We start from the raw sequence: 21,541 nt of genomic DNA, 5'->3' as shown, positions 1-21,541 counted from the left end.
TATAACTTTCCGATATTTTAATATCTACTCAATTAGTCTTCGAATTAATGAATTATTATTTACCTCACGTTAGTCTCGTTCCAAACATTGTAAATTGTTGGTTATCTGCACGAACCCAGTCTTGGCTATGAGTCATCCATACACCAATTGTCTTAAAATTATTTATTTATTAACTAAGTAATTCATAGAAATGCATAACACAAACAAACAAAGTAGATGGTTACAAAGAAATGATAGCGGATGTGCCCTAGTGGGCTAAACCGGCATGGCGACTTGTTAGACAAAAGGAGAGTGGGGGTCTGCTGAGAAGTCGCTACAGAGTTGATAATTATAACAATTGAAATGCTAATTCTTTGCACATGAACGCTCACTCATTCGGGAACAATTGCAATCAATCAATATATTTATGCTCAGTGTGTCGTCGGGGTCTCTGTTGAAAAGTTTGTTTCTGTTGGAGAGTTTGTCCGCTCTCTCTCTCTGTCGTGGTTAGAATGGATAGTTCAGAGTGACATTCATTCATGTCGTTATAGAATAGATGTTTCGGCGGTTGTTGGTCTTCGCATTCAATGATACCGAATTCCTAGCTGCAGACTAGTAATTAATATCAAAGACTTGTTCTTATTCTGTCGGTATCGATAGTCTAAGAGTTTAACCACGTGGTATGGTTAAAAGATTCAGCCATCTACTCAAACCTTGGCCCTCTCGTGGTAAGCTGGTCTGCAACCTTTAGCCATCTCGTAATTGAGGTAAGCTCGGTCTCCTCTCAAACCTTGGCCCTCTCGTTATAGAGGTAAGCTGGTCTGGTGATAGAAAACCCGGGTGGGGATTTTATACGGAAGAGCAGAAAAGGGCCTGTCCCAGGATGCCCGACCAAATCTGCTCATGGGTGGTCCTCTGATTTAGTTAAACTCCAAAGGGAATTGGAGTTTCCTTCATTAAACAGTCCAAAATCACATTACACAATTTCACAAACAGTATCATCCTCACTCATTCATCTTATACAACAATTAGATGTAAGCCTCATAACTGAGGCTATTATAGAACCTTTTCTCAATAGGGGGTGCTGTTTGCACTTTGTAATAATTTCGTTCCCAAATTAAACTGCCTCGTACTCAATTCTTGCTCGTACAATATGCATATTATTATTCCTATTGGATAGAAAACACTCTCTAGTTTCTAAAACCGTTTGAATTATATCTGTGAGTAAAACAGAACTCGAGTTGGAGCAATTTTCCTATGAGGAAGTGAGAAATCTGAAATCTGCAGGCTGTTCTGAGGTCGGTTTATTAATTTGCATGTCTTCTATTGGTTGAGATGCACTGCATACGCCTTCTCCTGGATGTCAGCAAATAGTGAGAATTGAAATGGAGTTGCTAGGCAGATCTGAGGCCTTATAAATGGGCTGGCAACGTGGGGTCCTCCCTTTCTTCCCTTCGCCATGACGCAAGACAGACCTCAGGATGGCGTTCTAGAAAGCTCCCGCCCTTAGATATATCCGGCTCTGATTTTATTCGATATAGGTGTTAAAGACATCATAATGTTGTTATTTTAAACCGAGTTATATCAGTTTATATCAGTATATTGCGATTTTTGGGTATTTATTTGTGCTGCGTTCTAGGGAGTTGGGCACGTCTGGCCCACATGGCTAATGTTTACTGCTAATTCCAGCGTTGAAGGCGACAATCTACAACCGAGCAACGATTCTTTTGGAAAAAGGACAACTTGCCCAAGATTCTGATGGGAGCTCATCAAAAAGTAAGAACTATTTATGATGTTAATTCGTTGTTCTGTTGAAAAATGTAAAACTCATATTCCGCCATTAATTTCGGTGCGGTCTCGCTTTAACGCACGCTGTATGTCGTAGTAACGTTAATTTTAAAAATCTAACACAGCGATTGCATTAAGAACTAATGTATCTTTCATTTGCTGTCCAACCTGTATTTTTTAGTCAAGTTTAAATTTAGTTACTGATTAGATTAGGTGCCTCTCCCAAGATTTCTCCCCACATATTGTTGGCAGCTTGGCTACTATTCTCATTGTATAACCACGATTTGTGCCGCTAAATATGCACATTTTCGAACAAACTCTATATGTATTGTGTAATATGATGTTATAGGACTGTCATCTGAAGAAGTTTGAGAAGGTTAGTGAAAAAATTAATCTTTTGCTGGTTTATTTCTTATCGCTATTGTTGGCTTGAATCAATGCTGTTGTGTGGTTGGCTATTGTAGTAAGCTAATATAATGCTATATTGTGTTTTCGCTGTAAAACACTTAAAAAATCTGAAATATTGGCTGGATTCACAAGATCTTTGTCTTTTATTTGCTGTACGCTGTGTATTTTTCATAAATGATTTATGATGAGTATTTAGGTAATTCACGTTGGTCTCTGTAGTTATTCTAGTTGCTTTGGTGAGAGTTGTGATGGTGGCTGCAATGGTAAACTATGATTTATACCTGAAATATGCAAATTTTTCTAACAAAACATATGCTATACATTAAATATGTTATCAGACTGTCATATGATGAAGTTGTTTCTTGGTTAGTGGCTATTTATATCTTTATTTGGTCGAAATTGTGATAGCTACCTATGCAGGAAAAAAATTGTGGGAAAAAAAATTGTGCCTTTTGCTATCGTGGTTAGCTAATAGATTTACATATTGTTTCTTCCCTGTAAAACATTTTAAAAATCAGAAATGATGGCTGGATTCACAAGATGTGTATCTTTCATCTGGTGTCTTGGACTTGTGATTTAATGATATTTAGATGCTAGTATTCACTTGTGACGCTATGCTAGGCTATGCTAGTCAGCTTTTTTACTGATGGGGGTGCTCCCGGATCCGGGATTGTGATGAAGTAGAAGATAAACAGCGTTATGGTAATGTGGCCGTATTGTCTCCCATGAGTTTCACAAAACTGTACCAAACGGACCAGTTCGTAGCTAGATTCTTCACCGATCTTTTATACCTTCTCCAGAACATGAATGTTGTTCGGAGCTCAAGTTCTATGAGGTGGAAGGAATTCCTTTGTTCTCTCTATGAAAACTCACTCTCTCTATATACTGTGGCCATGAGGAGATAATCTCCTCCAGGAATTTACAACCTCTCTGACCACAGCAGCCTGGTTGTAGGAGACAGAGAGAGGGGGATGGTGCTCGCTGTACCCAAAGAGGTCAACGTCATGACAGTACTGAGTGTTTCCTGCATTTTTTGAGAGGAGCTGTGCCATTTGTCATTGTGCACAGGCAGTGGTGACCCGTCATTCAAGGCTCTGCCCCAACTGTTTTGAGCCTGTTTTGCATGTTATTTTGGCATGAAAACATGTCACATATCAGTTTGCAAACAATGGTATTAACAATGAGTTAACCTTTCACGAGCCGCTACCCCGGGTCCGGGAGCACCCCGGACCCGGGGTAGAGGCTCGTGAAAGGTTAACCCCCCCCCCCCCCCCCCACACACACACTGATTAGCATCGCTAGCATAGCGTCACAATTAAATAGTAGCATCTAAATATCAATAAATCACAAGTCCAAGACACCTAATGAAAGATACAGATCCTGTGAATAAAGCCACCATTTCAGATTTTTAAAATGTTTTACAGGGAAGACACAATATGTAAATCTATTAGCTAAACACGTTAGCAAAAGACACCATTTTTCTTTGTCCACCATTTTCTCTCAACACCAGTAGCTATCACCAATTCGGCTAAACTAAGAAAAAGCCACTAACCAAGAAAAAACCTCATCAGATGACAGTCTGATAACATATTTATGGTATAGGATAGGTTTTGTTAGAAAAATGTGCATATTTCAGGTATAAATCATAGTTTGCCATTGCAGCCACCATCACAAATCTCACCAAAGCGACTAGAATTACTACAGAGAGCAACTTGTATTACCAATTTACTCATCATAAAACATTTCTTAAAAATACACAGCACATAGCAATGGAAAGAAACAGATCTTGTGAATTCAGACAACATTTCAGATTTTCTAAGTGTTTTACGGCGAAAACACAATAAATCGTTATATTAGCATACCACATATGCAAACGTTACCCGAGCACTGATTCAAGCCAAAGAGAGCGATATCGTTATCATCGCCAAAATATATTAATTTTTTCACTAACCTTCTCAGAATTCTTCAGATGACACTCCTGTAACATCATATTACAACATACATATAGAGTTTGTTCGAAAATGTGCATATTTAGCCACCAAAATCATGGTTAGACAATGACAAAAGTAGCACAGCTGGTCAGAAAATGTCGTGCACCATATTAGACAGTGATCTAGTCTTATACATAAATACTCATAAACTTGACTAAAAAATACAGGGTGGACAGCGATTGATAGACAATTTAATTCTTAATACAATCGCGGAATTACATTTTTTCAATTATCCTTACTTTTCAATACAGGTTGCGCCAAGCGAAGCTATAGCAAACAAAATGGCGGCATAAGCGTTTAACATTTTTCGACAGAAACACGATTTATCATCATAAATTGTTCTTACTATGAGCTGTTCTCCCATCAGAATCTTGGGCAATGAATCCTTTCTTGGGTCTAATCTTCTTTTGGTCGAAAGATGTCCACTTGTCCGTCGAAATGCCCACTAACGTACGACCGGGACCCCGAAACGTGCCCGGAGCTTCAAAGTGTATTACAAAGCAATGCCTCAAAATCGCACTAAACGGATATAAATTGCTATAAAACGGTTTAAATTAACTACCTTATGATGTTTCTAACACCTATAACGAGTAAAAACATGACCGACGCTATATTACTGGCTAAACCAAGGCTTGGAAAAAGGCCAGTCAGATATCCTTCTTGCGTTGAGCGCAGAGTCCAAAAGAACGGTACTTCCGGTATTTTGTCATTTATAGAGGCCATGATTGCGCAATCGACTCCATTCAAATTGTCACCACTTACTGACATCTAGAGGAAGGCGTGGGCAGTGTTTGTATCCTCATAGGATTTACAGTGGCTTTAAAACTGATCTGGAACCAGAGGCCAAGAGTTCTGAAAACTCACTCACTGGGAGGAAAAGTGCTGTAGAATGAGTTCTGTTCCCCTCAGAGACATAATTCAAACGGCTATAGAAACTAGAGTGTTTTCTATCCAATAATAACAATAATATGCATATTGTACGAGCAAGAATTGAGTACTAGGCAGTTTAATCTGTAGAGCAAATTATGCTAATGCGAAACAGCACCCCCTATAGTTGCAAGAAGTTAATAAAGCCGCATACAAACAACTTTTTTGTTTTCTTGAGTAAGGCAGCTCCAAAATGCAGGTGTTTCAGCCTAGCTCAGTGCTTTCTGTGGTGGCGGGGAAAGCCAGCAGAAAATACGGAGCATTGAGCTGTGATTGGCTCAGTGTTCTGTCACTCATGGAGACACTACGCCACCGCCAAGTCTAAGGGTAGAGCTAGAAAATTCTAGCCCCTTGGGTGCTGCCATAGAGTTACAGTACATTAGAAGTGCCCACCCAAGATGGCTCAAGGTCATTGGCCACAGGTAAAATTACTTCAAATCACGTTATATTTACAGTAGCTTTGATTGGACTGATCATGTCAACATCATACTTTCAAAATCTTAGCTAGCAGACATCATCATGAATCAAGTCAACAATCTACTGACAAATCCTTTTTAATCCTTGTCAAATGAAGAGAAATAATGAAGAGAAATAATAGATAAAACGCATTGGTGTTCATCGGCCATTGGACATAAACATTACACAACAAGTTGGAAATCGCAAATTCAACAATGAGTGGTTTGGAAGGAATCAGTGACAGTGGCTAACTGCAAGCTTTGCAAAGCAATCACTAGCCTGCTATTCAGTGGAGTGGCTGTGTGGTCCCAAATTTGGGATTAGGGGGCTCTTTCCCAGTTTAAAATGATAAACATTCAACATTGGCCATGCTGTCAATGAAGCATGATTTGTGCCGCACTCAAAAACAACTGTTAACTTGGAACTGTGAAAACTTGACTTCAGTGAGTTCAAGACAACAGGGAAGTCGGGAATAAACGAGCCCCGACTGGCAAAATACATTTTGAACTCGGCATTGTAAATCTGGCCTCATTCTAGTGCTACGACCTGAAGATCAATGATGTCATCATGATTCAACCTTGTTTTTTTTCCTGCGTTTCCAGTTGTTTTGAAAGCACCATACATTCAGAGAATGCCAGACTTTGATGACAAAATTTGCCCACAAAAGACCGCCACACCAACTTCTTGTTCAAGTGAGCACAAAAATGTATTGTATGCTGCTGCATAAATTATGTAATATGCCAGGGAGATATGTATACTGTAGCTAAGAAGGTAATACTAAGTGTATGTTGTGTAGTAAGCTGTTAGTAGCACATGTGCCTCACCCTAATAATTTGGTCCCTTTTCCTGTCATAATTTAGCCTACTGTTCTGACTTGGTGGTGCACATGTAGCCTATAATCTATTTTAGAGAAATGTCAATATCGAATATTGTAAGCGCTTTCATTGTCTGCTTATATGCCCCCTTTATTTATCCTACGGTTCTGACTTGGTGTACAGGGAGAACACTATATGAACGGCCCATGTTCTGAATTATGTCGCAATCCATTTCAAAAGTGCTAAACAAATAGGTATATTGACTAAGTCCATCCTAGCTCGCTCATTGTCTTAATCAAAATTACAGATTGCCTCTTATCCGCTTGTCGTCCCCTTATGCCAGTTTGTTCATCTAAATTGTCATTAGAAACCACATTTGTTTAAGCAAGTCAGCCATATTAGCTATTAGCTTTTTTTAAAGGCAGTAAATGAGGCTGAATGAACTGTTTCGCTGCCAGACAAGGCTCTGCTGATAGCCAGTTGTAGCAATGGTAAGATGTTGGGACAGCTTTATGTAGGCCCTAACAGTTTGTGGGCACCGTTTGTCACCGTTATAGTGCAATTAATGTATTGTTCAGTGTTGTGTTGTGCAGTGGCTTTGCTGGCATGCATCCCACCGTATTTTAATTTTTGCCCCACCAATTGGCACTGTCCACAGGTAATATGCATGTTTGTAACTAATATGTAAATAGAGTAAAATACTAATCAAAACATTATTCACAGTAATATCCCCGTTGGACTTTCATCACAAGAACGAGGGAATTTTGAGGAAAACCATTAAGCAAATATTTTCGTTGACGGGGGCCAGAAAGTTGGCAGCTAAACAAATAGTGTGAGAGCAAAAGTAAAAAACATCCAGGAGAACAATGTTACCAAATACACCAAATCATTATCATTTCAATCTCTGTTGACCACTGCTGATAACGTCTGACACGAACTTGCATAATTAGGCATGTGTCCTCTCCACATCTGCCACATACTTTACATCGCCTACAAGAAAACTCACACGTCTCTTCCCTTTCAGTCTACAAGACATTGATGTGGGATTTTAAATCAAGTTAGGCGTTGACATAATTGTTAAATGAGTTCTACAATCATCAGTGTTGTCTCAGTCCCCATTTCCAACAGGGTGCTAAGAAAGATGCCACACCACCCATGGAGATCGTATTAAATTATTCTATAATGATTCCGTATGTAATTCCATCTCCCACCATTCACCAATCATTGGTTATTTGAATTTTTATGGCTCTCTAGTAGGTCAGCTTCCTAGCAAATGCATCCCCAACCAACCCAAAATTAACCATCATCTCCAAACTGTATATTGCAGGCTTTCAGTTTTACTTATTTTGTGGAAAATAAGCCACAACATATATCAATTAATCTAAAAAGAAACAGATCTGTCAGACATTTAGCTCAGTGTATGTCCTGAGTTTTCAGTTCTTCAATTTCAATTATCCGCAATCTGGCCCATCATGGGTAATTAGCCATCTGGGGCCCCAACAGCTACAATATCCCTGTTTAGGATTGTTTAACCTTGTTAACAGTCCTCAAACCCATCACTTTGTGACATCTGCCATTATGTATAATGAAAGCTGCTTATATTTTAATCCAATGCTATAGGAAGGAAATTCGGTAGTAATATCCTCCTTCATGGTTCAACTATGCCAATAGAGAAAAATGTCTGTTGCTCCAACATAAAATAATTAATTATGTTTGATGCAAATGTCATCAAAAACTTCCAGATTATGATTATATACATTCAAATAGGGTCGCATGTGGTTATACCATTTTGTATCTAAAATGACTGAACAAAACATGTGAGAAATGTCTGCTGTTGTACAAGGGTCCGTGTGATTATACAAGGCCCACAAGTTACGGACCCAACCTTTTCTCTCTTGCTGTGAGTCTGTGTTAATAAAGGTCTCAGCGTAACAATGTTGACAGAGGAGACATAACAGTGCAGTGGCGTATGTCAGCTCTACCTTCATGACTTGTGCCCTGTTTTGGACTATGACCTAGACTTTAACCTTTATTTTAAGCCTTTTCAAGAAATGAGAATTACACCAAAAATGAAAGCAATTCAAATCAAATCTTATTAGTCACATGCGCCGAATACAACAGGTGTAGACCTTACAGTGAAATGCTGACTTATGAGCCCCTAACCGACAGTGCAGTTCCAAAAAATACGGAAAAGTATAAGAGATAAAAGTAACAAATAATTAAAGAGGAGCAGTAAAAAAAATAACAATATATACAGGGGGGGGGGGTGCCAGTACAGAGTCAATGTGCGGGGGCACCGGTTAGTTGAGGTAGTATGTACATGTAGAGTTATTTAAAGTAACTATGCATAGATGACAACAGAGAGTGGCAGTGGTGTGGAGAGGGGAGGGGGGGGGGGGGGGGGGAATGTGAATAGTCTGGGTAGCAATTTGAGTAGATGTTCAGGAGTCTTATGGCTTGGGGGTAGAAGCTGTTTAGAAGCCTCTTGGGCCTAGAATTGTCTGATGATTGGTGCTGGACCAATTGGCATATAAAGAAAAGGTGACAGGTTGATGAAAAAGCTTAGCAACGGATTCGAAATTGTCATTTAATAGTATCAATATCCTAAATTTACAATTTAATGGCAATTATTTTGTTATTGATAACCAAATATCTATGCTGGTCATCACTAGTTACCATAGCCACAAAGTCATGAACCCTGTCTATTTCTACAATTTCTCCTCTTAAAATCTGATTTGAAACCTAACCCTAACCCTAACCTTAAACCACACTGAATATAACCAATTTTGACAATATGTCTGTGTTAACTAGTGACAATCCTGAAAACACCAGTAGAGCCATTCTCACAAAAGCTCCATCAGTTCCAGAAAATGTATTTGCATGAGTATAATTTGCATGGAATACAAGAAAGGGAAAAGGGTACGCCTAGTCAGCTGCACAACTAAATGCATTCAACCGAAATGTGCTTTACACATTTAACCCAATCCCTCTGAATCAACATCCATTTAAATCGGCGCCCGGAGAGCAGTTGTTGTAGGAGGTTAACTGGGAAGAACAGCACATTTTTCCACCTTGCTAGCTCAAGGATTTGAACCAGCAACCTTTCGGATACTGGCCCAATGCTTTTAACCAGGGCATCCCAACATCCATTTTCTCATTGAACCATAGGAGTACAATAGGTGACAACAACGCAGAGCACCCAGAGACATCCAACTCAGCGAGGGCAAAGATGGACCCAACTGCAGTATCACTCAATCAGACAAATTCTAACCTGTCTGACTCTGCCTGCATTAAAAATGACTGGGTAGACGGGCACATGTACCCAGCAGCCTACTCCCTCTTCTTCATCGTGGGCTTCCCGGCTAACTGCCTTTCTCTGTATGTGGCCTGGATGTTAATGAGGAAAGGAAACAACTTGGCCGTGTACCTGGTGAATCTGTCCATCTCAGACCTCCTCTATACGGTCTCCCTGCCCGTATGGATCGAGCTGGCCCTGGGTCGGCCCGTAGGGGACACCCTCTGTAGCCTGGTGTCTGTGGTGATGTACAACAGCTTCTACATTGGGTCTGGTCTCCTCTGCTGCATCTCAGTGGATCGCTACCTGGCCGTGGTCTATCCTCTCTACTTCAACTGGGTGCGGCAGGTGCGTACTGCAGTGGCAGTTTGCGCTGCATTGTGGTGTGTAGAACTGTCTATCCACATCTATCTTCTTCACCAAACAGGGGCGCTGCAGGACTTCTCCTCCAGGCGGCTGTGTAAGGAGGGTATGCCCATGGCCCAGGCGGACGCCCACGTTGCTCTGACCCGGGTGGCTCTGGGGTTCCTTCTCCCCCTTCTCATCATGACCTTCTGCTTCCATCAGATTGTTTTGGCACTCCGTGACAGTGCCTCCTTGCTGGCCCGGGAGCGGAGGAAAGTCAGCCTCCTGTTGCTGCTCCTCCTGGTGACATATGTGGTGGCCTTCGCCCCCTTCCAGGCTGTTATGTTCCTCAGAGGGGTGCTGGAGCCAGGGGAATGTAGCATGGCAGTGAAGCTTAGGGACCCATACATGGTGCTGGTTGCCTGGACGACACTCAACAGCATGCTGGACCCTATTTTCTACTGTCTCATCAGTCAGAGTGCCAAGAACGAGATGACTAAAGTGCTGCAAAGATGCAATAGATGTAGCAGTCGGTTAAAGAAGTGCAAAAACATTTACACAATTACATAAGCTAAGAAAAGATTCATGATAAATCCATTAAAATTATTTTACTGTGAAAATGTCATGAAAAAGATCTGAATTGGGACCTGTAACTAGCCTCTTTTGTATGAGTGACCTTACATTGTTAGTAGACAGTAGGCTCCAGTATAGAGTACTGTAACTAACCTTATTTGCAATATATTCAAATGGTGCCTTTGTGAGGCTATTATAGTACTGTTGTTTAACAATCAACTACTGTATAATCTTGTTAAAATGTTTTCTATGCAAATGTATATTTAGACCCTAACACATATTTCTGTGAAGGTACAATGCCTGAATAGTATCTGATAAAGTTATGGTATCCTATATCCTACAACTATTTTATATGGACAACCTACAGGTAATTGCCAAAATAAAATAAAAACAACATAACCTGTGTTAGTAGTGCATTGGGCCACCACGAGCCGCCAGAACAGCTTCAATGCGCCTTGGCATCGATTCGGCAAGTATTTTTCCAAGACAAATTCCATAATTTGGTGTTTTGTTAATGATGGAGGAAAACACTGTCTCAGGCGCCGCTGCAGAATCTCCTATAAGTGTCCAATTGGGTTGAGATCCGGTTTCACACACACGTTTCCTTTATTTTGGCAGTTACCTGTAAGTACAGTGCCTTCAGAAAGTATTCATACCCCTTGACTTCTTTCACATGTTGTTGTGTTACAACCTGAATTGAAAATTGATTAAATGGAGAGTTTGTGTCACTGGCCAACACAATACCCTATAAAAGGGTTTCCCAAATAATGACTGATTCACTTTTTTTATTGTTAGATATTATAGACTGTAAAAACACAAGGAATTCAGCTCCAAGTGATATTAATTTAAGATATCTGTTCAAGTATTTCCACGCATAATAGCGAAATGTGACCGTATACAAATGTTTTAGTCAAACATTATACAGTGTCTGTTTGGGCTTCTTGCTGTCAATTTGCAATATACGTATGTTTTGTAATTATGTTTACATTATACATTTCAGTCATTTAGTAGACGGTCTTATCCAGAGCAACATTCATGAGCAATTAGAGTTAAGTGCCATCTACAGATTTTTCTCGTAGTTGGCTCGGGATTTGAATCCTTGATTTTTCGATTACTGGCCCAATGCTTTTCACTGCTAGTCTACCTGCCTGTTACGGCCCCCCAAAGACCCACTGAAGAAAAAAAATTGTCCAGTAGCTGAATCCAGTTGATGATCCCTGCCCTATAATGTCAACGTGGAATAAAAAAAAAAAAATTCAAATGAAATTCAAATGTTATTTGCCAAATACAACAGGTATTTTGTAAGTAGACCTTACAGTGAAATGCTTAATTATAAGCCCTTAACCAACAATTCAGTTAAGAAAAATAATTGTTAAGTAAAAAAATATTATAAAAATAACAAATAACTAAAGAGCAGCAGTACAATAACCGTAGCGAGGCTATATACAGGGGGTACCAGTACGGAGTCAATGTGCGGGGGCACAGGTTAGTCGAGGTAATTGAGGTAATATGTACATGTAGGTACAGTTAATGAACCAGGCAAGGCAGTCATTTGAGAAACCAAGGCTGTTGAGTCTGCCGATAAGAATGCGGTGATTGACAGTCGAAAGCCTTGGCCAGGTCGATGAAGACGACTGCACAGTACTGTCTTTTATTGATGGCGGTTATGATATTGTTTAGGACCTTGAGAGTGGCTTAGGTGCACCCGGTACCAGCTTGGAAACCGAATTGCATAGCGGAGAAGGTACGGTGGGATTCGAAATGGTCGGTCATCTGTTTGTTTACTTGGCTTTCGAAGATTTTAGAAAGGCAGGGCAGGATGGATATAATCTGTAACCGTTTTGGTATAGAGTGTCTCCCCCTTTGAAGAGGGGGATGACCACGGCCGCATTCCAATCTTTAGTAATCTCAGACAATATAAAAGAGAGGTTGAACAGACTAGTAATAGGGGTTGCAACATGGTGGCGGATCATTTTAGGAAGAGAGGGTCCAGATTGTCTAGCCCATCTGATTTGTAGGGATCCAGATTTTGCAGCTCTATCAGAACATCAACTGTCTGGATTTGAGTGACGGAGAAGCGGGGGGGACTTGGGCCAGTTGCTGCGGGGGGTGCAGAGCTGTTCGCTGGTGTAGCCAGATGGAAAGCATGGCCAGCCGTGGAGGTGGAGTTATGTCACACATGCAGATAACACAGACATATGGAAATGTCTGCTCTACCCAAAATTCCAACCAATTAATTGCAGCATTACCACAAAAATGGAAGAGGCAAGTAGAAGGGGAAAAAAGTAAGGAACTTGTATGTCGGCCCTGTATTAAAGAACATAAATGGTTAAAGAAACGTGTGATAAATAAAAACATATACCAATTTCATTTGAGGCCCAAAAAAACTGACAGCTGTGCAGCTGTGAGATTTTGGATGTACCCATTCCATGGCACATGGTTTATGAATTAATATGCAAAACAACGCCGGATTCAAAACTTTGAGTTTTTCAATTTAAATTATTGTACAAAATTCTTGCAACTAATAGAATGTTATATTTATGGGGGATACAATCTTCCCAGCTCTGCAGATTCTGCTGTGAGGAGGCAGAGTCATTAGACCATTTATTTTGGTATTGTCCGTATGTAGCTCGTTTTTGGTCACAGGTCCAGGAATGGCTGAAGAATTGCAACATTTGCCTAGAACTAACGCTACAGATAGCAGAGGAATTCCACCATAATTTGCAAATAAATTCATAAAAAATCCTACAATGTGATTTTCCTGATTTTTTTTTCTCATTTTGTCTGTCATAGTTGAAGTGTACCTATGATGAAAATTACAGGCCTCTCTCATCTTTTTAAGAGGGAGAACTTGCACAATTGGTGGCTGACTGAATGCTTTTTTTTCCCCACTGTAGGTATGTATATATGTGTATATGTATGCATGAGTGTATGGATATATTTACCCCAAAAATATATGGGGGATTGGAAATGATGCAGACAATTACATTGATGGAAGCAACATTCTTTCCGCAATATTAAGCTGATAGACCCCTTAGAAAAAGAAGGGAAAAAAGCATGGCCAGCCGTAGAGAAATGCTTATTGAAATTCTCGATTATTGTAGATTTATCGATAGTGACAGTGTTTCCTAGCCTCAGTGCAGTGGGCAGCTGTGAGGAGGTGCTCTTATTCTCCATGGACTTTACAGTGTCCCAAAACATTTTGGAATTAGTGCTGCAGGATGCAAATTTCTGTTAGAAAAAGCTAGCCTTTGCTTTCCTAACTGACTGAGTATATTGCTTCCTGACCCTGAAAAGTTGCATATCGCGGGACTATTCGATGCTAGTGCAGTACGCCACAGGATGTTTTTGTGCTGGTCAAGGGCAGTCAAATCTGGAGTGAAACAAGGGCTATATCTGTTCTTAGTTCTACATTTTTTGAAAGGGGCATGCTAATTTAAGATGTTGAGGAAAGAACTTAAAAGAACAACCAGGCATCCTCTTCTGACAGGATGAGGTCAAAATCCTTCCTGGATACCCGGGCCAGGTCGATTAGAAAGGCCTACTCGCAGAAGTGTTTTAGGGAGCGTTTGACAGTGATGAGGGGTGGTCGTTTGACCACGGACCCATAACGGACGCAGGCAATGAGGTAGTAATCGCTGAGATCCTGTTTGAAGACAGCAGAGTTGTATTTTGAGGGCAAGTTGGTCAGGATGATATCTATGAGGATGCCCATGTTTACAGATTTGGGGTTGTAGGTTGGTAGGTTCCTTGATAATTTGTGTTAGATTGAGGGCATCTAGCTTAGATTGTAGGACGGCCGGGGTGTTAAGCATAGGCCACATCAATTCACATATGGTGTCCAGGTCACAGCTGGGAGCTGAGGGGGGTCTATAACAAGCGGCAACCGCAAGGGACTTATTTCTGGAGAGATGGATTTTTAAAAGTAGAAGCTCAAACTGTTTAGACATAGACCTGGATAGTATGACAGAACTCTGCAAGCTCTCTCTACAGTAGATTGCAAGCCCTTAATTCCTCTTGAACTGCACTGTTGGTTAAGAAAATATTTACCAAGAAGACTAAAATAAAAAGTAACAATAAAAAAGTAACACAATAAGAATAACGAGGCTATTACAGGTGGCACCGGTACCAAGTCAGTGTGCGGGGTACAGGTTAGTTGAGGTAATCTGTACATGTAGGTGGGGGTGAAGTGACTATGCATAGATAATAAATAGTGAGTAGCAGCAGTGTACAAAAGAGGGGGGGTTCATTGTAAATTGTACGGAGGAAATTTTATTAGTTGTTCAATAGTCTTATGGCTTGGGGCAAGATGCTGTTGAGGAGCCTTTTGGTCCTAGACTTGGCTCTCCGGAACCGCTTGCCGTGCGATAGCAGAGAAAACAGTCTATAACTTGGGTGACTGTAGTCTCTGACAATTTTATGGGTTTTGGGTTTTCCTCTGACACCGCCAATTAAATAGGTCCTGGATGGCAGAAAGCTTGGCCTCAGTGATGTACTGGGCTGTTCACACAACCCTCTGTACCACCTTACGGTCAGATGGTGTCACGCCCTGGCCTTATTATTCTTTGTTTTCTTTATTATTTTAGTTAGGTCAGGGTGTGACATGGGGAATGTTTATGTTTTGTTGGTTTTGGGTGTTTATTTGGTAAAGGGGTTGTTGGGTGTAGTAGATGGTTTTGTGTTGAGTGTATATGTCTAGCGTTGTCTATGTTGGTTAGTTATCTAGGAGAGTCTATGGTTACCTGAATGAGTTCCCAATTAGAGACAGCTGATTTCGGTTGTCTCTGATTGGGAGCCTTATTTAGGGTAGCCATAGGCTCTCATTGGTTGTGGGTAATTGTCTATGTAAGAACGTTTGTAGCCTGTTTGTATGTGCACAACGTTTGTAGCTTCACGGTCGTTTTGTTGTTTTGTTATTTTGTATAGAGTTTTTGTGTCGTGTTCATCTTCGTGTTGTGTTTAATAAAGAAGATGGCTTATTTTCCAAAAGCTGCATTTTGGTCCGTCAATCCGCCACATGATCGTGACAGAATTACCCACCATAGGACCAAGCGGCATGGAAGGCGGCAACAGGACCTACCCACAAAGGATTTCTGGACATGGGAGGAGATACTGGATGGTAAGGGGCCGTGGGATCAACCTGGAGAATATCGCCTCCCTCGTGAAGAGCTGGAGGCAGCGAAAGCCGAGAGGAGGCGATATGAGGAGGCAGCACGGAGACAAGGCTGGAAGCCCGTGAGTACAACCCAAAAATTTCTTGGGGGGGGGCCTTAAAGGGAGTGTGGCGAAGTCAGGTAGGAAACCTGCGCCTACTCCCTGTACTTACCGTGGAGAGCGAGAGTACGGGCAGACACCGTGTTACGCAGTAGAGCGCACGGTGTCTCCTGTACGCGTGCATAGCCCGGTTCGGTACATTTCAGCTCCACGTATCGGCCGGGCTAGACTGAGCGTTGAGCCATATGTCATGAAGCCGGCCCAACGCATCTGGTCACCAGTGCGTCTTCTCGGGCCGGCGTACATGGCACCAGCCTTACGCATGGTGTCCCCGGTTCGCCTACATAGGCCGGTGCGGGTTATTCCACCTCCCCGCACTGGTCAGGCGACGGGGAGCATAGAACCAGGTAAGGTTGGGCAGGCTCGGCGTTCAAGGGAGCCAGTACGCCTGCACGGTCCGGTATTTCCGGCGCCACCTCCCCGCCCCAATCCAGTACCACCAGTGCCTCCTCCACGCACTAGCTATATGGTGCGTGTCTCCAGCCCTTTACCACCAGTGTCTAAACCACGCACCAAGCCTCCTGTGTGTCCCCAGAGTCCTGTGCGTCCTGTTGCTGCTCCCCGCACTAGCCCTGAGATGCGTGTCCCCAGCCCGGTGCCACCAGTCCCGGCACCACGCACCAGGCCTACAGTGCGCCTCAGCCGGCAGGAGTCTGCCGTCTGCACAGCGTTGACTGAACTGCTCGTCTCCCCAGCGCCATCTGAGCCATCCGTCTCCCCAGCGCCATCTGAGCCATCCGTCTGCAATGAGCCTGCAAAGCCGCCCGTCTGCCATGAGCCTGCAAAGCCGCCCGTCTGCCATGAGCCCACTGAGCCGTCCGCCAGACAGGAGCCGCTAGAGCCGCCAGCCAGACAGGAGCCGCTAGAGCCGTCCGTCAGACAGGATCTGCCAGAGCCGCCAACCAGACAGGATCTGCCAGAGCCGCCAACCAGACAGGATCTGCCAGAGCCGCCAATCAGACAGGAGCAGCCAGATCAGTCAGCCAGCCATGAGCAGCCAGATCCGTCAGCTAGCCATGAGCAGCCAGATCCGTCAGCTAGCCATGAGCAGCCAGATCCGTCAGCTAGCCATGAGCAGCCAGATCCGTCAGCTAGCCATGAGCAGCCAGATCCGTCAGCTAGCCATGAGCAGCCAGATCCGTCAGCTAGCCATGAGCAGCCAGATCCGTCAGCTAGCCATGAGCAGCCAGATCCGTCAGCTAGCCATGAGCAGCCAGATCCGTCAGCCAGCCATGAGCAGCCAGATCCGTCAGCCAGCCATGAGCAGCCAGATCCGTCAGCCAGCCATGAGCAGCCAGATCAGTTAGCCAGCCATGAGCAGCCAGATCCGTTAGCCAGCCATGAGCAGCCAGATCTGTCAGCCAGCCATGGGCCGTCCCTCAGTCCGGAGCTGCAGTCCCTCAGTCCGGAGCTGCAGTCCCTCAGTCCGGAGCTGCCATTCCTCAGTCCGGAGCTGCCCCTTACCCTGGTGCTGCCCCTTACCCTGGTGCTGCCCCTTACCCTGGTGCTGCCCCTTACCCTGGTGCTGCCCCTTACCCTGGTGCTGCCCCTTACCCTGGTGCTGCCCCTTACCCTGGTACTGCCCCTGACCCTGGTACTGCCCCTTACCCTGGTACTGGTCCTTAGTCCGGAGCTGTCCCTTAGTCCGGAACTCCCCCTTAATGCAATGGGGTTAATGTGGAGGGGGGTCGTTTGGAGGAAGCCTAGGAGGTGGTTAGGTACTGTGGTGACGTGGGGACTACGACCAGAGCCGGAGCCGCCACCGTGGAGGGGAGCCCACCCAGACCCTCCCCTAGACTGTGTATGGTGCGCCCGGAGTTCGCGCCTCAAGGGGGGGGTTATGTCACGCCATGGCCTTATTATTCTTTGTTTTCTTTATTATTTTAGTTAGGTCAGGGTGTGACATGGGGAATGTTTATGTTTTGTTGGTTTTGGGTGTTTATTTGGTAAAGGGGTTATGGGGTGTAGTAGATGGTTTTGTGTTGAGTGTATATGTCTAGCGTTGTCTATGTTGGTTAGTTATCTAGGAGAGTCTATGGTTACCTGAATGAGTTCCCAATTAGAGACAGCTGATTTCGGTTGTCTCTGATTGGGAGCCTTATTTAGGGTAGCCATAGGCTCTCATTGGTTGTGGGTAATTGTCTATGTAAGAACGTTTGTAGCCTGTTTGTATGTGCACAACGTTTGTAGCTTCACGGTCGTTTTGTTGTTTTGTTATTTTGTATAGAGTTTTTGTGTCGTGTTCATCTTCGTGTTGTGTTTAATAAAGAAGATGGCTTATTTTCCAAAAGCTGCATTTTGGTCCGTCAATCCGCCACATGATCGTGACAGATGGCAAGCAGTTGCCATACCAGGCTGTGATGCAACCGGTCAGGATGCTCTCGATGATGCAGCTGCAGAACCTTTTGAGGATCTGGGGACCCATGCTAAATTTTTTCAGTCTCCTGAGGGGGGAAAGGTTTTGTCGTGGACTTCACGACTGTCTTGGTATGTTTGGACCATGACAGTTTGTTGTTGATGAGGACACCAGGGAACTTGAAACTCTCGACCCGCTCCACTACAGCCCCGTCGATGTTAATGGGGGCCTGTTCGGATCTCCTTTTCCTGTAGTCCACAATCAGCTCCTCAGTCTTGCTCACATTGAGAGAGAGGTTGTTGTCCTGGCACCACACTGCCAGTTCTCTGACCTCCTCCCTATAGGCTCTCTCATCGTTGTCGGTGATCACTGTTGTGTCGTCAGCAAACTTTTTTATTTTATTTTTATTTTACCAGGTAAGTTGACTGAGAACACGTTCTCATTTGCAGCAACGACCTGGGGAATAGTTACAGGGGAGAGGAGGGGGATGAATGAGCCAATTGTAAACTGGGGATTATTAGGTGACCATGATGGTTTGAGGGCCAGATTGGGAATTTAGCCAGGACACCGGGGTTAACACCCCTACTCTTACGATAAGTGCCATGGGATCTTTAATGACCTCAGAGAGTCAGGACACCCGTTTAACGTCCCATCCGAAAGACGGCACCCTATACAGGACAGTGTCCCCAATCACTGCCCTGGGGCATTGGGATATTTTAAGAGACCAGAGGAAAGAGTGCCTCCTACTGGCCCTCCAACACCACTTCCAGCAGCATCTGGTCTCCCATCCAGGGACTGACCAGGACCAACCCTGCTTAGCTTCAGAAGCAAGCCGACAGGGTGGTCAGCAAACTTAATGATTGTGTTGGAATCGTGTTTGGCCACGCAGTCGTGGGTGAACGGGGGAATACAGGAGGGGACTAAGTACACACCCCTGAGGGGCCCCAGTGTTAAGGAACAGCGTGGCAGACGTGTTGGCTACCCTTACCACGTGGGGGCGGCCCGTCAGGAAGTCCAGGATCCAGTTGCAGAGGGAGGTGTTTAATCCCAGAGTCCTTAGCTTAGTAATGAGCTTTGTGGGCACTATGGAGTTGAACGCTGAGCTGTAGTCAATGAACAGCATTCTCACATAGGTGTGTGTTCCTTTTGTACAGGTGAGAAAGGACAGTGTGGAGTGCGATTGAGATTGCGTCATCTGTGAATCTGTTGGGGTGGTATGCGAATTGGAGTGTGTCAAGGATGTCCAGGAGAATGCTGTTGATGTGAGCCATGACCAGCCTTTCAAAGCACTTCATGGCTACCGACGTGAGTGCCACGGGACGGTAATTATTTTGGCAGGTTACCTTCGCTTCCTTGGGCACAGGGACTATGGTGATCTGCTTGAAACATGTTGGTATTACAGACTCGGTCAGGGAAAGTTTGAAAATGTCAGTGAAAACACTTGACAGTTGGTCCGCTCATGCTTTGATTACACGTCCTGGTAATCCGTCTGGCCCAGCGGCTTTGTGAATGTTGACCTGTTTAAAAGGTTTTGTTCACATCGGCTGTGGAGAGCTTTATCACACAGTTATCCAGAACAGCTGGTGCCCTCGTGCATGTTTCAGTGTTGACTGCCTTGAAGCAAGCATAAAAGGCATTTAGCTCGTCTGGTAGGCTCGCATCACTGGGCAGCTCGCGTCTGGGTTTCCCTTTGTAGTCCGTAATAGTTTTCAAGCCCTGCCACATCTGAGCTGGTGTAGTAGGATTCAATCTTAATCTTGTATTGATGCTTTGCTTTTTTAATGGTTAATCTGAGGGCATAGCGGGATTTCTTATAAGCGTCCGGATTAGTCTCCCGCTCCTTGAAACCGGTAGCTCTAGCCTTTAGCTCGATGCAGATGTTGCCTGTAATCCATGGCTTCTTGTTGGGATATGTACGTACGGTCACTGTGGGTACGACGTCGTCAATGCACTTATTGATGAAGCCGATGACTGAGGTGGTGTACTCCTCAATGCCATTGGATGAATCCTGGAACATATTACAGTCTGTGCTAGCAAAACAGTCTTGTAGTCTAGCATCCACGTCATCTGACCACTTCCGTATTGAACAAGTCTCTGGTACCTTCTGCTTTAGATTTTGCTTGTAAGCAAGAATCAGGAGGATAGAATTGTGGTCAGATTTGCCAAATGGAGGGCGGGGGAGAGCTTTGTATGCATCTCTCTGTGTGGAGTAAAGGTGGTCTAGAGGTTTTTTCCCTCTGGTTGCACATTTAACATGCTGGTAGAAATGAGGTAAAACGGATGAGTTTCTCAGCATTAAAGTCCCCAGCCACTAGGAGCGCTGCCTCTGGATGAGTATTTTCCTGTTTGCTCATGGCCGTATACAGCTCATTGAGTGCGGTCTTAGTTTCTGCATCGGTTTGTGGTGGTAAATAGACAGCTACGAATTGTATTGATGAAAACTCTCTTTGTAAATGGATTTAATGATATGACATGCTGTTTTATATTATCAATTCTCTGTAATTAATATTACCTGATTAAACTAATCATGTAAATGTAATTAACTAGGAAGTCGCGGCACCAAGAAAGAATGCTTATAGAGGTGTTGTCTTCCGAATAAACTCTTAAAGACCTGGTAATATTTTATATCAAAAGCAGTCAATTATTAATCGTCAACTTATTCAGTCTCATCTGAACGTTGTAAAATTCTTGGTTATCTTCACGAACCCTGGCTAACAAGTTGAATCAGCAATACAAAATTTGGTTTAATTATTTATTTACTAAATAATCACATAGAATTACATATACACAGGATGTGTCATAAAAGAAAACGTCCCTAGGGGACGAAACTGATATGATGGCTGGTTACACAAAGAAAGGGGGTTGGGTTTGAATGAAAGCGCGGGAAGACTGAGGAACAAAAGGATTGGGTTTCTATCAGACCTTATGAAGCTATGCCATCGTAAATACAGAATCTTATGCATTCTAAATAACCGCCCATTCGGAAAAGGAAATTCAAAAAATATATTTACTCTGAGTTGCGCTTCAATAGGTTGGTCGAGGATGGAAGGCTGGGTTGACCAGCAGAGATCTCTCTTGTCCTTGGAAGAATATCTCTGGGCGGATACGTTCTAGTCGGTCGTGTGGTAGAATGGATACGTTGTAGAACCCTGTCGTTCTGAAGAGATTGTCCATCCTTTCCTATGCCACGCACATGTACAGCTGCTGCTGATAACTCGACGTCTAAGATGTATCACTTCTTTAGTGAATAAGAGTTCAAAGTTCATATCAAGTTGCCATACTATAAGCTCATGCTATATTCTGGCTGGTGTAGTCAAATTCATCCTTCCAGCAC

General features: G+C 43.4%; 1 protein-coding gene across 1 annotated transcript; it reads left to right on the top strand.

Annotated features, from left to right (window-relative positions):
- Positions 1-9,680: 9,680 nt before the first annotated feature.
- Positions 9,681-10,574, top strand: LOC129813374 (G-protein coupled receptor 4-like). The gene has a single exon (XM_055865723.1). The coding sequence runs from the start codon at positions 9,681-9,683 to the stop codon at positions 10,572-10,574; it is 894 nt and encodes a 297-aa protein (XP_055721698.1).
- Positions 10,575-21,541: the final 10,967 nt, after the last annotated feature.

This window comes from Salvelinus fontinalis, chromosome 16 (assembly GCF_029448725.1).
Source record: "Salvelinus fontinalis isolate EN_2023a chromosome 16, ASM2944872v1, whole genome shotgun sequence".
Lineage (NCBI taxonomy): Eukaryota > Metazoa > Chordata > Actinopteri > Salmoniformes > Salmonidae > Salvelinus > Salvelinus fontinalis.
This window is presented reverse-complemented; position numbering and strand designations above follow the sequence as displayed.

Excerpts from the sequence above, each read along its gene's own strand:
- LOC129813374 (XM_055865723.1), top strand. The coding sequence starts at position 9,681 with ATGTACCCAGCAGCCTACTCCCTCTTCTTCATCGTGGGCTTCCCGGCT.